The sequence below is a fragment of the Myxocyprinus asiaticus genome, chromosome 38, assembly GCF_019703515.2.
Source record: "Myxocyprinus asiaticus isolate MX2 ecotype Aquarium Trade chromosome 38, UBuf_Myxa_2, whole genome shotgun sequence".
Lineage (NCBI taxonomy): Eukaryota > Metazoa > Chordata > Actinopteri > Cypriniformes > Catostomidae > Myxocyprinus > Myxocyprinus asiaticus.
In genome coordinates, this window is record NC_059381.1 from 26028436 (window position 1) to 26053581 (window position 25146).

The 25146-nt window shown below is 41.2% G+C and overlaps 1 protein-coding gene across 2 annotated transcripts in view; it reads left to right on the top strand.

The window, feature by feature from the left end:
* The first annotated feature begins 2247 nt into the window (after positions 1–2247).
* apbb3 (amyloid beta (A4) precursor protein-binding, family B, member 3) overlaps positions 2248–25146 on the top strand; it is a 41829-nt gene continuing 18930 nt past the window's right edge. For both annotated transcript variants that reach the window (XM_051678427.1, XM_051678428.1), the window contains exons 1-3: positions 2248–2799; positions 21569–21756; positions 21903–21973. In XM_051678427.1, coding sequence (XP_051534387.1) covers positions 2751–2799; positions 21569–21756; positions 21903–21973 — 308 coding nt within the window. In that variant the 5' untranslated portion in view covers positions 2248–2750. The remainder of the gene's footprint in view (positions 2800–21568; positions 21757–21902; positions 21974–25146) is intronic.

Sequence of the window (25146 nt, forward strand, 5' to 3'; positions counted from 1 at the left end):
ATGTTGATTCTAATTACTGCTGGACTGTTTTCTGTCTCCGGTCATAAGAAACTATGTTCCAGACAGAGAATAACAACCATTTTAAGTGTTCAAAATTAGCTAGTTCAGACTCAACTTGTGCAGTTACATGGAATATTAATACAGATATAATTTAATTAAAAAAAAACTTGAAAATCCTGATGTTAAAAAAACTCAACAAGAATGATTTGTCAACTGACCAAATAATGGAATTAAAGGAATATTCCAGGTTCAATTCAAGTTAAGCTCAATCGACAGCATTTGTGGAATAATATTGATTACCACAAAAATGTATTTTAACTTATTTGTCCTTTTCGTAAAAAAAAAAAAAAAAAAAAAAAAAGCAAAGCACAAATCTGGGTTACAGTGTGGCACTAACAATGGAAGTGAATGGGGGCCAATTTTTAAACGTTAAATACACACTGTTTCAAAATAATAGCCACAAGACAAACAATGTGTGTGCGTTAGCATGATTTAAGTGTGAAAAAATCACGTACTAAACTTTTCTGTGTAAAGTTATAGCCAATTTTACAACTTCGTTGTAAACAATTTAAACAACTGTACAGCTCAAATAGGCCAAATACATGAGTTTTAACAGAATTTAAACAGAAAATGCTTTTATACAATTTTAAGCTTCACATTTTTGTGTTTACATTTTGTATTGGCCCCATTAACTTTCATCGTGCCCCTTCACTTCCATTGTAAGTGCCACACCGTAACCTCGATTTATTTGTATTTGTATTTATTTATTTATTTTAAATAAAAGGAGGGACGAGTCGAAATAATTTTTTGTGGTTATCAACATTTTGCCACAAATGCTGTTGATTGAGCTTAATTTAACTGAACCCGTAATATTCCTTTAATTCAGACCGTTTATGGTTAATTTCAGCCAATGAAGGCAATTCCATAGACCTAAATTATATTTGGTTTTTTAAATTAAAATGCAATTGTGTAATAATGCTATCGTTATGTAGCCTGTTATACTTGTTATGGAAACGCGCAAACCCATCTCTGTGACTGCAGAAGAAGACAGATTTACCGAGAAAATAACCTCGCCGCTCTTACCATAGTAGAGTATAACGGTCAACCAGCGTGTTACGACAGTAAGTCACCGTTTGCGGATACCATACAAATAGACGGGGAGAGCCGTAAACTGACACATACCTGTCGCAAAATTGTCCGTGTCTTCTCTTATAAAACAAAAAGAAATTTTATCATAAGAAACGCCACACATAGTTCATTCAAAAATGATTATTTAGTGTAAAAATGTTTAAGATTAGCGGACAGCCTATCAATGCATTAAGTGATGAGCTGTTTCTCACAAAAGCAGTTTATTCAGCACGCTGAAGTATCTGCTCCATATTAATCAATTAAAAAAACAACCTCTTTTCTCCTCGCCAATGTACCGCCCATAAAATGTGAATGGGACTGCTGTGTTATTCATTTTGTTGCTAACATTGAAATTTCACCTGGATAGAAGGGCTCTGGACAGACGCTCGCTTTAGAGAAGTCGTTGCCACGGTAACCAAAAGGATGATGCAAACAGAGGCTGAACGATGACGCACTTCATGACGTGGGAATTAAGGTGGACCAAAGCAAACCATAGACCCCTGAACACCCGAATCTCTTTATTTACCTCAAACATTTAATAATTTATACATTGTGCAGTTGGATGAGTCATAAATTCTTATTTAACGTTGAAACGTAACATTAAAACACGCCGTCAGTATTCATTGATACTGTTTTAATAATTTCAGTATCTGCTCATGAGCTTAAAGTCTAATGAAGCTGTTACAGTACATTTCGAATAATTCAGATGTTATACTTCTATTATTTCTTCGAAGACAAAACCAGTATCAACATTCCCTCTCCATATAGCAGATGGTGATTATCTGCTTTATTGTGTGGAACAGATTTAAGACACGAATTGTTCCCAAAAACACACGTCGTGCTGTAGTTTGTGCACTATTTGACTGGAGAAAAAAAACCTATTACCCTCTATGTTGCGTATATAATGTTATATGTATACTCTCCTTTTAAAATATTTATAAGTTACCTGCATTATTGTTTGTGAAGAAGACACTTTACATCCGTTGTTCAGCCATCCTTAAAGCACCAACATGAGTTGGTGGGGGGCAAAGAGAGCAATCGCAAGAGTGATGGGGAATGGGGGGGTGAGTAGCTGCAGGCATCACTAAATTACAGAATCCACACAGAGAGAGCGAGAGACACAGATAGACAGACAGACAGAGAGACAGAGAGAGAGAAAGAGAGAGAGACAGAGAGACAGACAGAGAGAGACGGAGAGAGACGGAGAGAGAGAGACAGCGAGAGAGACAGAGAGAGACAGACAGACAGAGAGAGAGAGAGAGAGAGAGAGAGAGAGAGAGAGAGAGAGAGAGAGAGAGAGAGAGAGAGAAGCGATCTCACAAAACGGTATTACTCTCAGCTAGACGGAAAACAGTGAACAGAAGGGAGACAAAAGCATTAGACAAAGCGAGAAAGATGTGACTGATTTAAATAGCCACACTTAGACAGCAGTGAAATTACACGGGGCTCAAATAAACAAGGGATAGAAAGAGAGAGGAAATTTTAATCCTCTTGGCATGTGAGTGGATCCCTGACTGTGTGTATGTGTGTGCTGCAGTTTGTCGGTGCTGTTGGGACGCTTTGGACTGGAATGTATCTGAGTTAACCTCGGGGGGCTTTCGGGAAGACACAGCTCTCTCACCATGCTGGGCAAAGATTACATGCTCGCCATCATCATTGTCAACTATGACGGTAGGTATATGGATGCATCTGCACTTTTGCCTCCTCTTTGTTCTTCACTCTTTTCCTCAGTTTAATGCTACCATGTAGTTGAGGCGGTGAGAGTGAAGAGTTTCCCTTCATCCCAAGCCTGAAATCAATCATTGTTTGCTGTTTTCATGCTCCACCGCTCACTTGCTCATTGACATTAACTACAAGTGCTGTCATACTTGACCCACCAATAGACTCGCAAAGCCCCTGTTTTAATACAATTTTACAAAAATGTATTTAACTGGCACTGATTGTACCTGAATTAATGGGGAGCAACTGTTTTGGCATTGATTCACAAGTCTTGATTTTCTCACTCAAACCCATCGAAAAGCTTGAATGTACTGGTTTGCCTGTTGATATTGTTGACAATCTTTTCTCTTATGGATTTACACTTGGAATTGTTAACCCTGGGTTAAAGAAATATTCCAGGTTCAATACAAGTTAAGCTCAGTTGACGGCATTTGTGGTATAATGTTGATTACTACAAAGAATAAGTTTGACTCGTCCCTCCCTTTCTTTAAGGTTACTGTCAGGGAACTTACAATGGAAGTGAATGGGGCAGGGGCATAGATTGTGTGTGTGTGTGTGTGTGTGTATGTGATGGGGGTGGGAGGTAACCCCCATCAATCAAAACAAGCAAGTACACCCTACCATGATCATTGGAAAAATAGGTTAATGCGTCACACTTCAATACAAATCAACATTATGTATTGAACCTGGAATATTCCTTAAATGTAATCCTGGTTTATATTTTTTCATGTTTCACATTCACAACCAGTATTCCGGTTTCAAGATTTCCCATTGTGCATACAGTATGTAAATCCTGGGTTAACATTTTTATTTCCATAGGGCTGTTCAGTTTCTGATTGGTTGGCTGTTGCTAAACAACTTGCCATTACATTATAGTTCTGCATTGTTTCACACTGTACCTTTGGCACTGAAATTCAGGGTTAGTGCTGCAAAAGTTTAATTACCCAGGGTTAAAAGTGATGCTAACCCCCTTCCAAAATTACAAGTGTGAAACGTTGCCCAAGAGTTAACTTAAAAGTTGCCAGGGTTAAAACTGACGTTACCCAAGCTAGGGTAAAGCGTAGTGTGAAATGCCCTTTAGTGAGTCAGGCATAGCCTATCTACAGTCAATGCCAACTGTGCGGTTTTGTTTGGATTAAGCAGCTGTTGGAGGATTAGTTTATGGAAACACAACAACATAATTTTTCCAAATGGTATTATTAAACATCAGATAGACCAGTGCACTACTCCCCAGTGTAAGCTTTATGTGGTATAGCTTAAACATTGATGAGTGATTCTCACAAAACCTGTCAAGAAAATGTCCTGGCCAAAATTAATAAAAATATATGAAAATATATTTTGCATAAAGAAAATTAAGCCTACATTTAGGACTTTTAAGATTTTTTTTACAATAGAAAATATAATATTGTGCAATTATTAAATAGTTTTTTTAATTACAATTAGCAATGATAAAAGGCAGTACCAAGGTAGTATAAACACTTACTATTTAAATACAATATAAAACACATTTCACAGTGCAATAATAAATATCATAATGAATTTTTTAGTATTGCAAAACTGCTAAAAATAATCTTTATTTGCTATATGCAAAATGTAATTTTCACCCTGATATAGTTAGTAATGCAATCAATTTATAATGGTTGCCTTTACACAAAGAGTTTCAACCAAGAATACTTGATGTTTATTTACTATTCTTGCATACACCTTGTAGTTTCTTACACATTAAAGGTTAAACATTTAGCATTCAACATGTATTGATCAGAATGTCAAAAGTTACAGTTGCCACCCAAAGTACATTAAGACAGCTATACTTCCCTGATGATGGAGCGTTAACTTGTTGATATCTTGATTTCTGTCTGCATAAGGTTATTATGAAGTGACAGACTGTTTTGCAAAAAACTTAAACTATCACATGACCTCTAGGTACAGGTGTTCTTCAAACTCGGATGACAACAGCTCTAGGAAAACACAAACTGTCCTCATTGTGTCTTCACCACGTCATCACTCTCAAAATAACTTCTATTAAACACACTGAGAGGAGTGTGTGTGTGTGTGTGTGTGTGTGTGTGTGTGTGTGTGTGTGTGTGTGTGTGTGTGTGTGTGTGTGTGAGAAAGAGTGTGTATTTGTCTCTGGAATTGCCTCTTTAAAACCAAAGGCATTGACACCAAGGTATTCACAAGGGTTTTAGACACAGTGCTGATGGAACTGACTTCTGTAGATGAACAGGAATCGATTGCATTTGAGAGAATTTTCTTTGCTTAATCAATATTGTTATACATTCTGCCTGAAATACTGCCTGCCTCCCTGCAAGAATGTCTTTAAGTAAAATGGTATGTCTTGCCTCTTGATTTATTGAGCCTCCAGATGGATGTTTTGATCCACCTCAAGTCTTAATATTGCCGATCTGACCTCATACGGACATAACACCATTTGGGATTATTTGACCACTGACATAACGCCTTTGGGATTATTTTTCTCCTGATGCAGATACAATAATTTTTTTCTGATGTTTTCTTTCTTATGTCCAAATGTTAAAACCCAAACATATTCTAATGAAGTTCTTTTCTCAGCTTCCACATTGTTCCCTTGTATTCCATTATTATTATTCCATTTTACCCATAGTAATATCAACAAAAAAGTTTTTTACCCTATTTTCTTTCTTAATACACGTTTCTTATTGGATGATTCATGATTCAAAATGTTTGTCTTTGTAATTTTTAATGAAATTAAATAACTTTCTCTGCATCTGAAACAACTTTCCTTTTTGTCACCTAGGCTGCATGTATAGATATGGGAAAATGATGTAAACCAATAGCCACATAGCTATTTAAGCAATGTTTTAGACTACTGTTGTAAGTATTGCAGCCTTTCTCATTTTTTTGCTGATAAGTAATGCAGTCATTTAATTGCAGTTTACATTAATGGAGTAAAGGCTACAGCAAGGGTTAACATTAGAATATATTATGATGTTCTTAAGGGTAAAGTTGACCTTCAACCTCCATACCCCCATCAAAAAGCCTCCTCAAAAGTTGGAGCCAGTGATGTTTCAGTTGACTGCAAACTCATTTTCAGGTTTGGCCCTATTCAAGATGGTAAAAATCCTCATTTAATATTGAGAATTCGAATGTCTGCAAAGGTAATTTCTTGTTGACTTTATCTTTTAAATTCTTAACCTCATACTTCTCAGCCTTTTGAACCAGTTTAAGACTGTGAGGATTAGAAAGTGAGAAAATATTGACTACAATCAGTGCAATCATGGTGCCTCTATTGGACTCATGTGAGCCAGGAGTGATCAGTTCTGATTGGCCACATGAGAGCTTTTTGGTTAGAGGCCCAATTCAGACATGTCATTGCTGGTGTTTGGATGACACCGCTGGCAATGGTTTCTGGGTGACCAGTTGTGTCATAGAAAATGAGAGATTGTCTGTGATGGACTGTCTTACATTTCTTCTCCTTCTTCCTCTGTTATGTGCTTGTGGTCACTCAGAATGATTGGGTGTTGAAAGTTGTTTACCTGCCTGTCTAGATTTCCAGAACAATTTAATAATTATATATTAAAGTGGTTGTGTATAATTTCAGTGCCACTAGCAGTTCCAAATTGAATTAGAAAAATAACTATATAAGTAAAGTTTGTTAAGACAAACTATGATGTTGGCTTAAAAGCTTGGCCTGACAGTTTAAAATAGTTTGAAAAGCTTAAAGTTTGAATATTTTACAGGTCCAGCAGTCAGACAAAAAGTATGTAAGGCTATGTCTACACTTATCCCCTTAAGTTTGAAAACGTTTTCAGTTTCCTAACATCATCGTTCTCCAAAGTATGCGGTTATTGACACCATTTTTGAAAGTCTCCATTTTCAGTGCTGTTTAAATGTGGATGAGAGCCGTAAATGTTGCAAAATGAATACGTTTTCTAATGTAAACATATTAGTTTAGACTAGGTTTGGGATGGATGCCTTTTTCGTGCATCTATAATCGGAAGATCTTCTAGATGATTATCGATATACACTCACTTAGCACTTTATTAGGAACACTATGTTCCTAATAAAGTGTCCGACGTGGTCTTCTGCTGTTGTAGCCCATCCGCCTCAAGGTTCGACATGTTGTGCATTCTGAGATGCTGCTATTCTGCTCACTACAGTTGTACAGAGTGGTTATCTGAGTTACCATATCCTTTCTGTCAGTTCAAACTAGTCTGGCCATTCTCCCTTGACCTCTCTCATCAACAAGGCATTTCCATCCACAGAACTGCCGCTCACTGGATGTTTTTTGTTTTTGGCACCATTCTGAGTAAATTCTATAGATTGTTGTGCGTGAAAATCCTAGGAGATCAGCAGTTACAGAAATACTCAAACCAACCCATCTGGCACCAACAATCATGCCACGGTTGAAATCACTGAGATCGAATGTTTTTCCTTATTCTGATGGTTGATGTGAACATTAACTGAAGCTCCTGACCCGTATCTGCATGGTTTTATGCATCGCATTGCTGCCACACGATTGGCTAATAGGATAATCACATGAATAAGTATGAATAAATGTGTATCGGGATTTTTTTCATATATCTTCTTCCTGTTGCACAATAGATTTTTTCATATATCTTCTTTTCAAACATTTTTCTCAATACAACTCAATTGCCATCAGTGGAAGATATGTTGTGTATATGCATCTTTCACTTAGCCTTCACAATGTATTTTAGGTACAAGTATGTCTTTTTGTGGTTTGACAGCTTGAATGAAACCTCTTCAAAGGTACATACAGAGAAATTGCATAATAATTTCTAATCGTTTAGTTTGCGCAGTTACATCAATTCTTTCTCAGTTCTAAGAATGCAGAGAACGGACTTGTGTTCTTGTGTTCCACTTTTTGCCCACAAGTCACCATCCAATGCATCCTCGATTTCAGGTAATCCAGGTGTTCTTGGTACTTGCGTTCTTGAGGATTGGAATCGAACTTCGGCAGTGGATGATGACGTAGAACGAGTCCACGAGAACTAAGAACACAAAAGAACGCACATTGAGAAACAGCCCATGATTCATAATATTTGTCTGTTGAGGGCGCTATTGTGCCATTTTTGAATTTGACAGCCACAGAAACAAACAATGTTGCTCTCTTGCTTGGGTTTGGTCTCAGAATTATCTTTGGAGGGCGGGGTTTTGGAATTGTGGGGCGTGGCTAATTCAACAGCTCACGTGAAAGCTTCAGAACGCTAAAATCTCTTACAGCACCTTTAAAAAGTCAGATAAAGATAGATATTTAGACAGACAGATAGCAAGATCTTGTGTGTATTTATATTTGTAATGTTTGACAGTTAGAGTTTGAAATCATGAACATTCCGTGGCCCAATCGAACATTCCGTCAATGTAAATCTATTCACCTAATGCGGCAGAGAAACTAGCATGCAGCCATCTTGAAACTTGTGTCTTTGATCTTCTGGTCTAGCGGTAGGTGGTGTTGATTTCAAAGTGTAATTAGCTAGTGAAGTGGACTTACAGGTTATAGAGTTGGAAGCAGAGTGAGGAGATATTAAAACAAGAGTACTGCATTCATAAACACACAAGATCCTACCTTCACACTGTGGACGGACTGATGTGCCTCTGTGCTCATGAAACTCCAAGAGACAACACAAAGTCATTAAAAATATCTCTTAAACACCTCTGACCATCTTCTCGTGTCATTCACCCATCGTGTTATAGTTAAGGTAAGCAGATTGTTTGAGCGTTTAAACCGGTACGGGGGAAGGGGTGCAACTATATTTATACATATACACACACACACACACACACACACACACGGGCAGACTGGCCATAGGGAGAACTGTGACTTTTCCTGGTGGGCCAGCCACGAAATGGGGCCACGATAAGCTGAAACGGGCCGCCGCGTTATGCCGAACGGGCCGCGACAGGCTGAAGAGGGCCGCAAAACGGCGCCGCAATATGCCGAAGGAGGCCGCGATATGCAGAAAAGGACAGCGTAGTAAAGGGGTGCTGTAGACTCACGCCATCAACTCTTGGTGAAAAATACTTTCTGTGCATCCACACGTAATCCATTTTGTTCGACTCTTCTCTTTAGCTTCAATACAAACAGGAAGTTAGATTACAAAATTCGCAAGAGCGGAGCGCGGAAAGGGACAGGGCTGAATAAGGTAAATAGGATTTTTTAGATCATTTATCATTTGTTATGGGAAAACTAAGTCCGATCAGTAAAAAAAGTCAAATGTACCAGATTTAGAACAGTCTGAAAGTCTGTACCGAGTTTGGTGGATGAATCTTCAAAGCTATAGGAGTAACAATCGGAAATTTTTGTCCTGGTTTAGGGATTCTGGAAGAACCCTAAACTAAGTCTGTAGAAAAACAGTATGTTGGCTTTTTCAAGCAAACATTCAAATGTTTTCAAACAGGTTTCCCAAACACTCCCCCATCTCACATTGATTGGCCAAACAGATAATCCCACCCCAAAACTCTAGGGCTGAAACGATTAGTCGACGTTTTCGACAATGTCGACAATAAAAAATCGTCAACAAAAATTTTCGTTGTCGAATAGTCATTTGATGTCATTTAACGTAACATGTGATCACATTAAACTCTAATGATGTTGCGTGAGAGCAGCACTGCAGTTCGCGCCTGACTGAGGAGAGGAAGAAAACACATCTCACAGTCCAGACGCACTCTGAACTTTCCAAACAGCTTCAGGTGATGTAGAACGCAAAGTATGAGGGAATTATAATGCAAAAATACAAAATAAGTAAATACAGAAACACTCTAGAGCTTGAGCAAAACCTGCGTGTCGAGCGTCTTTTTTTTTTTTTTGGTGGCGGAGGACGAATCTCAGTTGCCTCTGCTTCTGAGACCGTCAATCCGCGCATCTTATCACGTGGCTTAAACGCATTACCACTGAGACATAGCGCATGTGGAGGCTTCATGCTATTCTCTGTGACATCCACACACAACACACGACGCGCCCCACCGACAGGGAGAACCACATTATAACGACCACGAGGACGTTACCTCATGTGACTGTACCCTCAGGGGTTACACTAAAGAATATAGTTCTGATGTGCGGCAAAAGACTGTTGAGCTTCACAAAATGGGATGTGGCTATAAGAAAACAGCCAAATCATTGAAAATGCCCATTTCCACCATCAGGGCAATAATTAACAAGTTCCAATCAACTGGAGATCTTAAGAATCGGCCTGGAAAAGGACGTGTGTCTGTATTGTCTCCACACACAGTGAGGAGGATGGTTCAAGTGGTCAAAGAATCTCCAAGGATCATAGCTGGAGAATTGCAGAAATTAGTAGGGTCTTGGGGTCAGAAAGTCTAAAAAAAATATATCAGACATCACCTACATCACCACAAGTTGTTTGGGAGGGTTTCAATAAAAAAAGCCTCTGCTCTCATCCAACAACAAACACAAGCATCTTCAGTTTGCCAGACATTACTGGAACTTCAAATGTGACCAGGTTCTATGGTCAGATGAAACAAAAAAGAAGCTTTTTTGGCAGCAAACACCAGAGATGGGTTTGGCGAACACAGAGATGAAGTACCCAATGCCTACAGTTAAATGTGGTGCTGGATCTTTAATGTTGTGGGGCTGTTTTTCTGCCAGAGGTCCTGGACATCTTGTTTGGATAAATGGCTTCATGGACTCTATCAAATACCAACAGATAAAAAATAAAAACCTGGTTGCCTCTGCCAGAAAGCTTACAACGGGCCCTGGTTTGATCTTCCAGCAGGTGAATGATCCAAAACAAACATCAAAATCTACACAAAAATGGTTCACTGATCACAAAATCAAGGTTCTGCCATGGCCATCCCAGTCCCCTGACCTGAACCCCATAGAAAATTTGTGGGGTGAAACTGAAGAGGAGAGTCCACCAACATGAACCTCTGAATTTGAAGGATCTGTAGAGATTCTGTGTGGAGGAATGGTCTCAGATCCCTTGCCAGGTGTTGTCCAATCTCATTATGCATTATAAGAGAAGACTCAGAGCTGTTATCTTGGCAAAGGGAGGTTGCACAAAGTATTGAATGAAAGGGTGCCAGTAATTATGGCCAATGCGTTTTGGAGTAAAATATTTATTTAATAATGAGATATTTCCCCGGTTACAATTGTTTTACTTCAATTAAAGGTTAGATTTTTGTGATTTGTTTTAATAAAAGATCAAAAGCATAAACAATGTAGATTTTATTTTTCACAGCCTTCTATGCTCATATTTACCAAGGGTGCCAATATTTTTGGCCACAACTGTATGTAACTGACCTTGAGTAATCTAATGGAATACGTTACAAATTACATTTTACAGCATGTATTCTGTAGTGGAATACAAAAGTAACCCTCTCAACCCTGTGTATAATTTAAAGTCTCTGCATATTAACTAGGATTGAAAAAAATCACACATCACAGTTAAACTCTGAGAGGCAGACTCGCAAATAGTGAATGTAATCAATATGGACAAGATAATGCAGTATACAACTTAGTTATCTGCAGACAATGGTTTCCGACACCGAATACACAAATGACACATTTACAATCACACAGTCCCTATTGCAACAATCAGGCAGTGCAGGTTTCTCAAGAGATCATTAATAATTCACAAACATCCTTTTCTCAACCCCCCACTCATGCCAACTGTAGTTATTGCTTCTTATGACATTGCCTTGGAGATGGAAGTGGGTGCATGATGGGAATTTTAGCACCATCTATGTGCATAAAGCTGTTGTACCACAATTACAGGAAGTGAGACAGTATCTCACTGTAACTCTATCACAACCCAGGGGTCAATGTTTGGATGGTTAGCATGGTCCAGTTAGCCCCTGCTGCTAGATGCCGTAAATGCACCATAGTTTCCAAAAAACTACTTTTCTCCATTAACGACCATGCAGTAGCCTTGTATTTAGATTTTTTTTAATTGTTTTTTTTCAGCATTATATTGCTAATATTTAATTATGGTATAATAGATGTTTTACCAGTGCCCAATATGGGAGGACTCTTAAGAGCATTAAATGGGCTTATATTATTCCCTTTTCTCACAGTAAAGGTTCATTACCTTTTCTTTAAACCAGGGATTTGTCACATTTGACAAGTACATCTGAAGTATATTATTTGCTGCATTGTGCATCGTAATGTGTGTATATTATGCAGCAGCTTTATTTGAAGCAGTGCTCAATGTAAACTCAAGAGTTTGAGTGTTGCCAAGTTTTTTTTTGTTGTTTTTTTTTTTCTGGAGGAAGAACTAGGCACAAATTGAAGCCCATTAGTGACAGAATGAGTGATGTTTAATATATTAACATTCCCTTTCTTTGTGTAATATTCTTCAGTATTTTTTTTACATTTAAATGCCTCCAAGCCTAAGAAACAAGCAGTAACCAATCATGCATTTGTGTTTCAATGTGCAAATACATATTACAGTTATAAAAAACTGCCTTAGGCAGTTAGCCCTGCTGAAAAGACTAGTTTTGACCAGCATAAATTTAACCAGGAAGGTTTCTTCATGTGCTTTATTTTCAGCCAGCCCAAAACACAAAAAATGTCATAGCAATACAGTCTGCTTATTATGGCCTGTCAGGAGCAGAGGAAAGGGGATGCTCGAGAAAAATAGAGGTGTTAGATGTGGACATGATTGATGATCCTTGGGGATGGCAAGAGACACACAAACACTCACTTAGACACTTAGTACTTAGTACACCAGTACTTCTTTGGACATAACTAAAAGATAAAGAGTGTAGACAGTCCAAGCGATTATTTTTAGGGCTTATAATGAATCTTAAGAAACAGGCTGTTCCATAAGATATACACTATATTGCCAAAAGTATTCACTCATCTGCCTTAAGATGCATATGAACTTAAGTGACATCCCATTCTTAATCCATAGGGTTTAATATGACGTCGGCCCACCCTTTACAGCTATAACAGCTTCAACTCTTCTGGGAAGGCTTTCCACAAGGTTTAGGAGTGTGTTTATGGGAATTTTTGACCATTCTTCCAGAAGCGCATTTGTGAGGTCAGACACTGATGTTGGACGAGAAGGCCTGGCTCGCAGTCTTCGCTCTAATTCATCCCAAAGGTGCTCTGTCGGGTTGAGGTCAGGACTCTGTGCAGGCCAGTCAAGTTCTTCCACACCAAACTCGCTCATCCATGTCTTTATGGACCTTGCTTTGTGCACTGGTGCGCAGTCATGTTAGAACAGGAAGGGGCCATCCCCAAACTGTTCCCACAAAGTTGGGAGCATGGAATTGTCCAAAATCTCTTGGTATGCTGAAGCATTCAGAGTTCCTTTCACTGGAACTAAGGGGCCAAGCCCAGCTCCTGAAAAACAACCCCACACCATAATCCCCCCTCCACCAAACTTCACAGTTGGCACAATGCAGTCAGACAAGTACCGTTCTCCTGGCAACCACCAAACCCAGACTCGTCCATCAGATTGCCAGATGGAGAAGCGTGATTCGTCACTCCAGAGAACGCGTCTCCACTGCTCTAGAGTCCAATGGCGGTGTGCTTTACACCACTGCATCCGATGCTTTGCATTGCACTTGGTGATGTATGGCTTGGATGCAGCTGCTCGGCCATGGAAACCCATTCCATGAAGCTCTCTACGCACTGTTTTTGAGCTAATCTGAAGGCCACATGAACTTTGGAGGTCTGTAGCGATTGACTCTGCAGAAAGTTGGCGACCTCTGCGCACTATGCGCCTCAGCATCCACTGACCCCGCTCTGTCATTTTACGTGGCCTGCCACTTCGTGGCTGAGTTGCTGTCATTCCCAATCGCTTCCACTTTGTTATAATACCACTGACAGTTGACTGTGGAATATTTAGTAGTGAGGAAATTTCACGACTGGACTTGTTGCACAGGTGGCATCCTATCACAGTACCACGCTGGAATTCACTGAGCTCCTGAGAGTGGCCCATTCTTTCACAAATGTTTGTAGAAGCAGTCTGCATGCCTAGGTACTTCACTTTATACACCTGTGGCCATGGAAGTGATTGGAACACCTGAATTCAATTATTTGGATGGGTGAGCGAATACTTTTGGCAATATAGTGTATGTTCATAGCAAGTAACTTGGTTTCAGACACAATTTGGACAGTTAGTTCATGGATTTTTTTTATCTGCAAATTAAAATAGTTCCAAAAGAAGCCAAAGCATCAAGCAATGCACAAACAGTATGTATGAGTTGAGCGACAGCGATTTCTCCTTCCCACTTAAAGCATTCTGTAATAGTTGTAGTGTAAATGCTACATCCACACTCTCTGAAAATGTTTTTTGTGACATTTCTTTACATATGTGCAAATACACTCACTGAGAACTTTATTAGGTACACCTATACACTTACTTATTCATGTGATTATGTAATCAGCTAATCATGTGGCAGCAGTGCAATGCATAAAATCATGCAGATACAGATCAGGAGCTTCAGTTAATGTTCACATCAACCATCAGAATGGGGAAAAAATGTGATCACAGTGATTTTGACTGTGGCATGATTGTTGGTGCCAGACGGGCTGGTTTGAGTGTTTCTGTAACTGCTGATCTTCTGGGATTTTCACGCACAACAGACTCTAGAGTGTGTAGAGAAAGTTGCGAAAAACAAAAAACATCCAGTGAGGGGCAGTTCTGCGGATGGAAATGCCTTGTTGATGAGAGAAGTCAAGAGAGAATGGCCAGATTGGTTTGAGCTGACAGAAAGGCTACGGTAACTCAGATAACCGCTCTGTACAGTTGTGGTGAGTACAATTAGTATTTTAATGCATTCAAATGTAAAGTGTAGGCTACATGTAAATTTTTGTATGTTTGGGTAGAAACTAATATGTAAAAAATCAATGTTTGGACAGATCCTAAAATGTAAGCTTTTATGTATGTACAACTTTAGAGATATACAAATATTTATGAATTCTCTGTCCTCTTTCTAACAACTGGTTGTAACTGAAAATTTTGCAACATCTGCGAAAGTACTGCCAGATGTAACAGTTTTTAATGGAAGATTTAATCTGAAATGAAATGCTGATGGGACTTTTAATAAGTCATTTGCAGTCTTTAATGGTGACATTTAATCATCGAATGTGTGTGCGTGTGTGTGTGTGTGTTCTCACAAAGGCTTCAATTATTCCAATTAGTGTTTAGAAATCATGCAGAACAGAATGAAACTCATGTGTCCATACATCAATATTGTACATATCTGTATCTATCCAAACGTAAAGAAATGTATGTGTGCTTGGACTACACTTCATGTACGAATACCTATGAACACTAATGAAATATCATTGTATATACATACTGTATATTGATTAACTTAAACCAATTTACATCTGCCTCATTTGGTTTAATATTAGTTCAAATCTGAACTGCCTACATGGACAGTGCTGAAGACTGTTTAAACTGGGTATTCTTCTGTGTTTTATTTTTGACTAGTTAGTGTATGCTGATTTGTACAGTCCTTTACAGGCTCGTCCACATCAAATTAACAATTTGACAATTTTATGTTTTTGAAAACTCTGGAAATGTGATTATGAGAAAATTTTATTATGAGTCTTTCTCTCTCTGCCTTGCTGTGAGTGTCAGAGGCAACTCTGGTGTACCCATGCCCAGACAATCTCATGTCACTACTGACCCAGTTCTTGTTATCTCTACCGCAAACACACACACACACACACGTTGAGATATACTGTTGCTTTCTACCCAAATGTCCCCTCAAGTGTCCTACATTGTATTATTTGAAGGGGGGGCGGGGGGGGGGGGGGGGGGGCTCTCCAGATGCATTGTGTTAAATGATTCTCTCGGGCTTGAGATCAAATATAATTTAGAAGGCACAGCTGCTTATTCCTGCTTGCTGCTCTGCCATTAGCCTATTGCTTTTGTCTGAGCTTCAAAAGGCAACATGTAAACAGGTTGTCACTTTAACGCACAATGAAGGTTGACATTTAAGCAAATGTTTGGGAAGATGTATTAGAATATTCATATTTAACCTTCTTTTTCCTCAGGTTTAAAGTTTAGCCAAGAAAAACAAGTCAGATGGTGTGAAATTAAATTTTATATTAAATTATATAAAAAGTAACGCCTTAAAAATTAATGCAATTAATCATACACTGTGACTGTACATAACTTCCGTAATAAAGAATTGTGGCAGGGGGGGCATGGTCGAGCTTCTGCCCAGACAGAGAGAAAGCGGTAATGGTGCATACACCTGAGCCAGATTATGATTTACACCTGTTTCCAATTGCAGTGAGCTTGGGGAAAGCGGTATATAAGAGACCACGCCACCGACAAGAAGAGAGAGAGAGTCTGGCACAGAGAGACCAGTTGAGAAGCTGATGAGTTTGTGAAGCTGAAAAGCTGTTGCGTTATTTTGGAAGCTGTAAAGCATGAGAGTTGATTAATTAAAAAGCCTTACCTGTGATTCAAAGCACCCAGTTTCCCTTCAACACATTTTTGAACTCAGGCCAATTGGTTCCCAGAATTATCGGATGGGTGAGGTGGGAACTAACCACTGCCTCCACCCTATGCTTTGTTCCCCGAAATTTAATAATGAGGGTCACTACAGGGTAGTTGTGAATATCCCCATGTACACACTTCAACCTCACCCTCTTGGTTGTGCCCAAAGCCTCGTGTTGAACCAAGCATTTGTGGATAGTGGTCTGGTTACAACCCGTGTCCACCAAGGCTTGGTGTGTACTCCCCTTGACTCTTACCTGTATCCTGTACCCTCCAGCCTGATCGGGGGCAGCCTGTGGAGTGTCAGAAATCCAGACCACAGTTCCCAGCTCCATCACAGGGCATTGATCCCGGAAGTGCCCTGGATCCCCGCAACTCCAACAGGCCGGCCCAGGCGCTATGCCTGCACATGCATCGGTGGGTATATCCACCTGAGGGGGAAAGCGGTGGGGCAATAAAGTCGCCAGGGATTCCCATTCCCGTAAATGGGAAGCCGGCTTCGGTGGCGGGATTCCATGCCTCCGTGATACTTGGATGGCCTGTGGGGAGAGAGCAGAGTGAGAGGGGAGGGGGGAGGGAGATGGGATCAGGGAAAAAACAGTGGGAGGAGAGAGAGAGTGGGAGGGCTCTTCCGCCTTTGGGAATTCCGTCATATGGTCCTCCGCCAATTGGACCGCTTCCTCCAGTGACGCCGGGCTGTGGCACTGGACCCATTCCGCTGTCCGTTTTGGTAGTCCACGGATCAGCTGCTCCAGCACCACCTGGTCGATAACTCCCCCGACATCGCGGTCCCCCACCAGCAGCCATTTTCGGCAGGCGTCTCGGAGTTGTTGGGAGAAGGCAAACGGGTGGCTGGTCTTTTCCAACTCCATTGACAGGAAGAGCTGACGGAACTGTTCTGGACTTCGGCCAACCCGTTGCAGGATGGTCTTCTTCAGACTGCAAGTTGGGCCTCCCCAGACAACAAAGGAATGAGCCAGGCCACCCATTGAGCACACGGCCAACACCAGATCTCAGCAGTCCACTCAAAGAGGTCGAGAAAGGCTTCTGGGTCATCTTCCGCATGGGGCTACTGTTGTCCAGGGTCGCAGCCAGGGCTTTCTCCTGGCTGAGGAGGCTCTGGATCACCTGCCGGTCCTCTGCCTGTGCTCTGAGGATCTCGTGGAACCGGTGATCATGGTCCTGTCAGAGCTCAAGCAGGGCCTGTTGGTGGGAGTGGTGCACGCCGGTGAGGGACTTGAGGACTTCTGCCAATGGTGAGGACTCCAAGAGGTGTACCGTCTTTGATTACAATCCCGGGTTTCGGCACCAGTGGAAGGAACTTCTCACAGGGAGGGAAGGAGGACACGGGAAACTGGGTGCTTTGAATCACAGGTAAGGCTTTTTAATTAATCAACTCTCATGCTTTACAGCTTCCAAAATAACGCAACAGCTTTTCAGCTTCACAAACTCATCAGCTTCTCAACTGGTCTCTCTGTGCCAGACTCTCTCTCTCTCTCTTCTTGTCGATGGCGTGGTCTCTCCCCAAGCTCACTGCAATTGGAAACAGGTGTTAATCATAATCTGGCTCAGGTGTATGCACACTTACCGCTTTCTCTCTCTCTGGGCGGACGCTCGACCACACCACCGCTGCCACAAGAATTTTCCTACCAATGGAGCAATTCAAGCTTTGAGTACCAACTTCATGTTTTTGCAACTTGCACGAAGCAGGGGGCAGTGAGCGCAACTCCAGCCTCATGCACTTCCGGGAAGAATGGCACTGGAGCGGGGCGTGGCTGCTTTGAGCGATGCCGCGAGCCCAGAAACCAATCATCAAGCCGCGAGGGTTCAGGGGAGAGCGGAGGGTTCCACTCTAACCCGATGCTCGCGGCCGCCCTGGAAAGCATGTCCATCATTTCGGCATCGGGCTGTGACTGGGCAATTGTCCCCGAAGGGGGAAGCCCTGCTGAGGCTTCTGCATCCGACTGGACAAGCCCACTGTCCGATGCTGCACTCGAGAGCTCATCATCTTCACGGGCTCCGAACAAGAAGCCAGACTCGCTGTGAGAACGAACCAGACTCGCTGTGAGCTGGCAAACTCATCTGGAAGCCCGATTGGGGCAGACGAGCATGCTGGGGAATGGGAGGTCCGCGGGGGAATTCCCGGCAGAGACGATCCCATTGGGGTCCCCAAATCGCCCCCAGTGCTAGCCGCGCTGGCCTCATACCCGTAGGTAGAAGGACCGAGGCGGGGAGCCGCTGGGGTGGCTTGCTTTGTTACGAAAGCAAGCTGTGAACGCAACATTGCCATGGTCATGTTCTCGCAGTGAGAACATGAACCATCCACAAACGCTGCCTCCCTTTGGGTCGCGCCCAGACACGAAAGACAGCGATCATAACCATCCGAAGTTGAGAGATAACGACCGCAACCAGGAATAACACACAATCGGAAAAGCATCTTTAAAAAGACATTCCGTGTGTGCGCTCTTTTAGAGAAATATTTACTCTTTTAGAGGGAAAAAGCTCTTTCAGAAAATATACTCTCTAGTTTTTCTGCCGAAGCGCCCAGGGGCGTTCTCTGCAGTGCACCAGTGCAGAGGAGGGAGAAGCCGCTGAAATGCGCCATCAGATCCAGCAGAGGTGAATGAACAGTAGTATTCAGCTCAATGAGCATGACCGTTCGGCTCCGAAGAGAAAATCTGAATGAGTGGTTGCATACCAGCTCCTTTTATGTCCGGGGGAGTGGCATGCAAATACCACTCGCCAATTTTCATTGGCCTTTTATCAAAGACCAGAGGTGTCTCGGGCTCCCAAGAGTGACCCCAAGTGTCACTACATCAACACAACATCGAGTGAGTGACAGATAGGGAACAACCACACCGTCTTTTTCCAGAGCAGCCTGTATTTCTCCTGAGGTTACCTGTGGGTTTTTCTTTGTATCCCAAACAATTCTTCTGGCAGTTGTGGCTGAAATCTTTCTTGGTCTACTTGACTTTGGCTTGGTTTCAAGTGATCCCCGAATTTCTTAATAAGTGATTGAACAGTACTGATTGGCATTTTCAAGACTTTGGATATCTTTTTATATCCTTTTCTATCTTTATAAAGTTCCATTACCTTGTTACGCAGGTCTTTTGACAGTTCTTTTCTGCTCCCCATGGCTCAGTATCTAGCCTGCTCAGTGCATCCATGTGAGAGCTAACAAACTCATTGACTATTTATACACAGATACTAATTGCAATTTAAAAAGCCACAGGTGTGGGAAATTAACCTTTAATTGTCATTTAAACCTGTGTGTGTCACCTTGTGTGTCTGTAACAAGGCCAAACATTCAAGGGTATGTAAACTTTTGATCAGGGCCATTTGGGTGATTTATGTTATCATTATGATTTAAAAAGGAGCCAAACAACTATGCAACTATGATAAATGGCTTCATATGATCACTATCCTTACATAAAAAACAGTTTTTTTTGCATGATCAGTCATATTTTCAAAACCAATGCCAAAATTTCACAATTTCTGCCAGGGTATGCAAAATTTGAGCACAACTGTAAGTGTTTTATCACTGATTAAAATTATTTAATTAACAAAATGTATGACACCCTGAACACATAAAATCATGGCATGATGTGAATCACCCACTTGTTGAGGAGAGTATTCAACAATGAAATGTGTGTGTGCACCAGAGGAAGGCTGAGAGAGTTAGAAATAATGGAAATGAAAAGTTTGTCCAGCCATTTTTAATAAGACCGAGCTGCTTTTAGTTTTGACCTCATTTTGAGTTACATGTCATGTGGCCATATGAGGACTTGATCTGCTTGATCTGTCTCTCATGAGCACATCTGTGCCCAGTGACCTCACCTCAGGGTGTGTATGCTTCACTGAATCTTTGTGTGTGTGTGTGTGTGTGTGTGTGTGTGTGGCTGGCTGCTGGCTCTGTGTTACTGGGTGGGAATTTTAGTAAGGCACATTAACAAGACAGGATTAGTGTGCAGAGCATGGCCCTCAAGTCAGCATCTCATGAATAAATGCATGTGAAATCGGGGGAACACGTGTTATATAATAATTACATATTAATCCAGTTACAGAATAAGGATGAAGTGTGTAATTTGGCACCAATAGCATCACCAAACCTAATTGCAAAACTAATGACTATTTCCAAAATGTTTCCAGAATCTTCTAACCATCTTTCATTGGAAAAACAAATAGTCCTGCCCCAAACTCACACCATTTGCTGAGTCAATATTGCTATGTTGGGCTGGTTGGGATGCTCAAACAAACCGAGCAACGTTTTGCAAGCTTGATTCAATTTTCAGGGAAGTAACCTAGTAATAGATTTAGTTGTCTATCCACATTGAAGGGATTGTTCACCCAAAAATGAAAATTCTCTCATCATTTACTCACTTTCATGACATCCCAGATGTGTATGACTCTCTTTCCACTGCAGAACACAAACAAAGATTTTTAGAAGACAATTTCAGCTCTGTAGGTCCATACAATGCAAGTGAATGGTGATCAGACATTTGAAGCTCAAAAAAGCATATAAAGGCAGTATAAAAGTAATCCATACAACTCCAGTGGTTAAATCCATAGCTTCAGTGTCAATATGATAAGTGTGGGTGAGAAACAGATCAAAATGTAAGTCCTTTTTTTATTCTAAATCTCCACTTTCACTTTCAGATGTGAAAGTGAAACTAAACAGGCACCACATGTGGCTTTCAGATGTGAAAGTGGAGATTTATAGTAAAAAGGACTTACATTTTTATATGTTTCTCAAACACACCTATCATATAACTTCTGAAGACATAGTTTTAACCACTGGAGTTGTATGGATTACTTTTATGCTTTTATGTGCTTTTTGGAGCTTTGAAGTTCTGATCACCATTCACTTGCATTGTATAGACCTACAGAGTTGAAATATTCTTCTAAAAATCTTCATTTGTGTTCAGCAGAAGAAAGAAAGTCATACACATCTGGGATGGCAAGAGAGTGAGTAAATAATTTTCAAAAGATCTCAATACTCCACTCTCATATAGGTCACCAAGTGTTTTAACCCCCTTCACAATCTAATCTGACCAACAGGAAGGGGACTTGTTAATACATAGTATTTGCAAATTTTTGGCTGGGATAGGAGAAAGTATTTTCACATGTTGATGTTATTGTAATTACACACTTCATCTTAATCTAATATTAAATCCATAAGCAATACAGTATGAGCATCACAATCTTTATGAATATTGGAGATAAGTTTGACATTTCGCAGCATATCATAACGTATCAAAGCACAATTATGGATGGTTCTTCATATGTCGTTAAAGATAACATCTGGAATGATCAGAGTTTGGAGCTGGACTCAGATTTGCCTCCAGGGTGGCGGACTATACATGACAGTACTGGCACCTATTACTGGCACGTGCCCACAGGCACCACTCAGTGGCAGCACCCCTCCTACAGTGCAGAGGAGGAACAAAACACCATTAACGACATCACTGCCAGCCAGATCAAGGTGAGATTCTCTGATCTATGTGTGTGTGTGTGTGTGTGTGTGTGTGTGTGTGTGTGTGTGTGTGTGTGTGTGTGTGTGTGTGTGTGTTCACATGGGTCTAAGTGTGTGTAAGTCAGACATCACATCTCCACTCTTGATTTCTTCAGACTGCTGCAGATGGCAGACGAGAATCAAGAGGCAGACTGACTGAAAACCCGCTGCCCTCTCTGAGTGAAAGGTGAGGGAATCACATCTGTGCTGTACAGCTGAGCACAAGCCACAGATGTTTATGAACCAAAGTGCATAAAGCTTGAAGGGATAGTTCACCCCAAAATGAAAATTCAGTCATTGTTTAATCACCTGTGTTGTTATAACCCCATATGACTTTCTTACTTTTTCTGAACACAAATGGAGAAATTGTGAAAAACAATTAATCCTCAGTAATGTCATACAATGGCAGTTTATGGTGATCACCTATTCAAGCTTCAAAAGAATGCAAAAGTATAATAAATTATTCCATGAGACTCATGAGGTTTGGTGAGAAACAAACCTAAATCTAACGTATTATTTAGTGAAACTGTTGACCGACCGTTGTTCTCTTGTGTGTGTTCATGAGTCTGCATGCGAGCTTTAGAGCTCTTTGCAGGAGAGCAACAGTAGTTATGCAGCACACGCAAGATGGGGCATTCAAACAAAAACGTATATATATATATATATATATATATATTCAAGCTTCAAAATATATATAATATAATATATATATATATATATATATATATATATATATATATATATATATATATATATTTTGAAGCTTGAATATATATATATATATATATATATATATATATATATATATATATATATATATATATATATATATAAAAAATTCAAATATAAATTGAGATGAGATTCTCATTCATGAGATGCTCGTTGCACAATAGTCTTTGTCTCTTCAGACATATTTCTCATCACAACTTTGGTAAAGTGTGAGCAGCAGGGTAAATTAAAAGGGGTCGCACAGCGGACGCGTCTGGCGGACAACATGGCGCATTCTAAAGTTCAAAACAATTATTTATTTTCTACGAAGGTATGCACACACTGCCAATGCTCAGCGTCAACATTCTGAAGTGCCACGGATCACAACTCGCATAGTAATCAAAGGACAAAGATTATTTACTCTAGTATAACTGGATGATATATTGTGTATAAGTATCTTTCATAGAGCCTACACAATGTATTTTCAGTAACAATTATGTCTTTTTATGGTTTGACAGCTTGAATGAAAGACCTATTCATGGCTACATACAGAGAAATTGCATAATAAACATTGCGCAGTTACACCGGTTTCACTAACCTGCAAACTGCCATCTGTGACGCTTCAGCTCATCTTGTGTGTGTGTGATCGTCACCGTGACTGGCTTCAGTAAATGTTATTTTGCCCTCTTGTGGTCTTCCAACGCTATGATGTCAGATTGTTAAACAGAGGCCAACTGAGAGTGAGTTGGAAAGCATGCAAATTGGGCTTCTAATTTAAATGTTGGCTAATTTTAATATATCGATGCCTCAAAATTATATTGATAAAATAATGTGCCAATCAATAATTGATATATCGATATTTTATGACATCCCTAATAGATACATTTCAAAGTCAAGCCTTATTTTTTTAACTGGAGTCTTCCATCAAACAGAGAGATGGGTCTGAAGGTAGCTACCAGTACCACCGCTCCCTATACACATATTACAGTCTGCGTAGTGCACCAATTCCCTAGGGGTGTACCATCTTACCTGAGGGGGGCACCAGAAATTCCACCAGCTGCCCTTACTCGCACTATACCTTATTCAAGGACCCTAAAGTAGTCGTGGAACTCAGACAATCGCCTCTTGCTCACACCATGCATATTCATGGCGGACGGGTTTACTGTTTGCGACACCAAATAAAGAAACCAATCTATTCTTTCACTACAAACTCATCAATTGTAAGTTCTGTTCTCTGGTTTGTGTGCAGCTGTGTTGTGTTTTCTGTTGTTAATATTGCTGGTGGTCCTGTTGAAGCGAAACAAAACAAGTTTTTGCTTGAACGCCCCATCTCGCAAGTGCTGCAGAACCTCCTGGTTACTTGCATAACCTCCATTCCTGATGGAGGGAACGAGACATTGTGTCAGTGTAATGACTCTAGGGGTCACACTTGGGAGCCCGAGACACCTCTGGTCTTTGTTAAAAGGCCAGTGAAAATTGGCGAGTAGTATTTGCATACCACTCCCCCGAACCTACGGGTATAAAAGGAGCTGGTATGCAACCACTCATTCAGGTTTTGTGCTGAGGAGCCGACAAGGTCCTGGCCATTTCAGCGGGTAGTTCAGCATTGTGGCAGTAGGGACAAAATGTCTCGTTCCCTCCATCAGGGAACGGAGGTTACGCAAGCAACCAGGACGTTCCCTATCTGTCACTCACTCGATGTTGTGTCAATGTAGTGACACTAGGGGTCCCTATATGAAACGTCGCAACTGGCTGGACTGTGTTACGTGAACTGGCGGTGTGTGACGGGCAGACCACTGTGTGCCTCATAGCCAGCGCACCAGGCCGACACGTAACCTCCCCCAATGCTGTTATGAGTGTCGAATGGCCCTTTGGGGACAAGTCAACTGCCCAAAAGATAGAGACAGGCTAGCCCAGTCGTGGCCTCTTGTCCTCTTTTTTCCTCTCCCCCCCCAAAAAAAGGAATTAACCAACTGGGGCCACCAGGTCTAGTCGGGGGGGGGGGGTGTCACTCCCAAGGGGAAGATACCACAGAGACCACACCCCGCCCAGAGAGAGGGGGGGTATTTTGAGTGGAAATATATCACATGGTCTTGCCGAGCTTTGTCGGAAGTATGTCATGTGGAGAAGTCCCATGGTAGGTCCTACCCTATGGGGGAGGAGTTTCAACAAGAATGGTGACTGGGGCAGAGGGGCCTCTGCCTAAGGAAGACGCAGTTTACCAACAGGGAAACTAATTAGCGGAAGATATACGTCACATGTGGTTACCTACGGGGAACCACCACATGTGGAGCACCTACCCCAGTACAGGGCTTAGTTAGCACATGCACTGAGTTTCTCTGCAAACTTGTCTGCCACAGGGCTCGGAGGAAATCATCCAGGGAACACAGTTTGTGAACACTACTGGGAGTCAACAGCGCACGTCTTCAGCGCAGGGGAGGTGAAAGGCGCTATGCGCAAGCGATACACCCAGCCAGCTGTCCCAGACTTACCTGCTTGTGCGTGCCACTACATGGGATGAAACCGGTTCCACCCGGAGATTGTAGAACCTTGCAAAGGTGTTGGGTGTTGCACAGCCCGCTGCTTTGCAAATGTCTGTTAGAGAGGCACCACTGGTCAAGGCCCAGGAGGCCGCTACACCTCTGGTAGAAT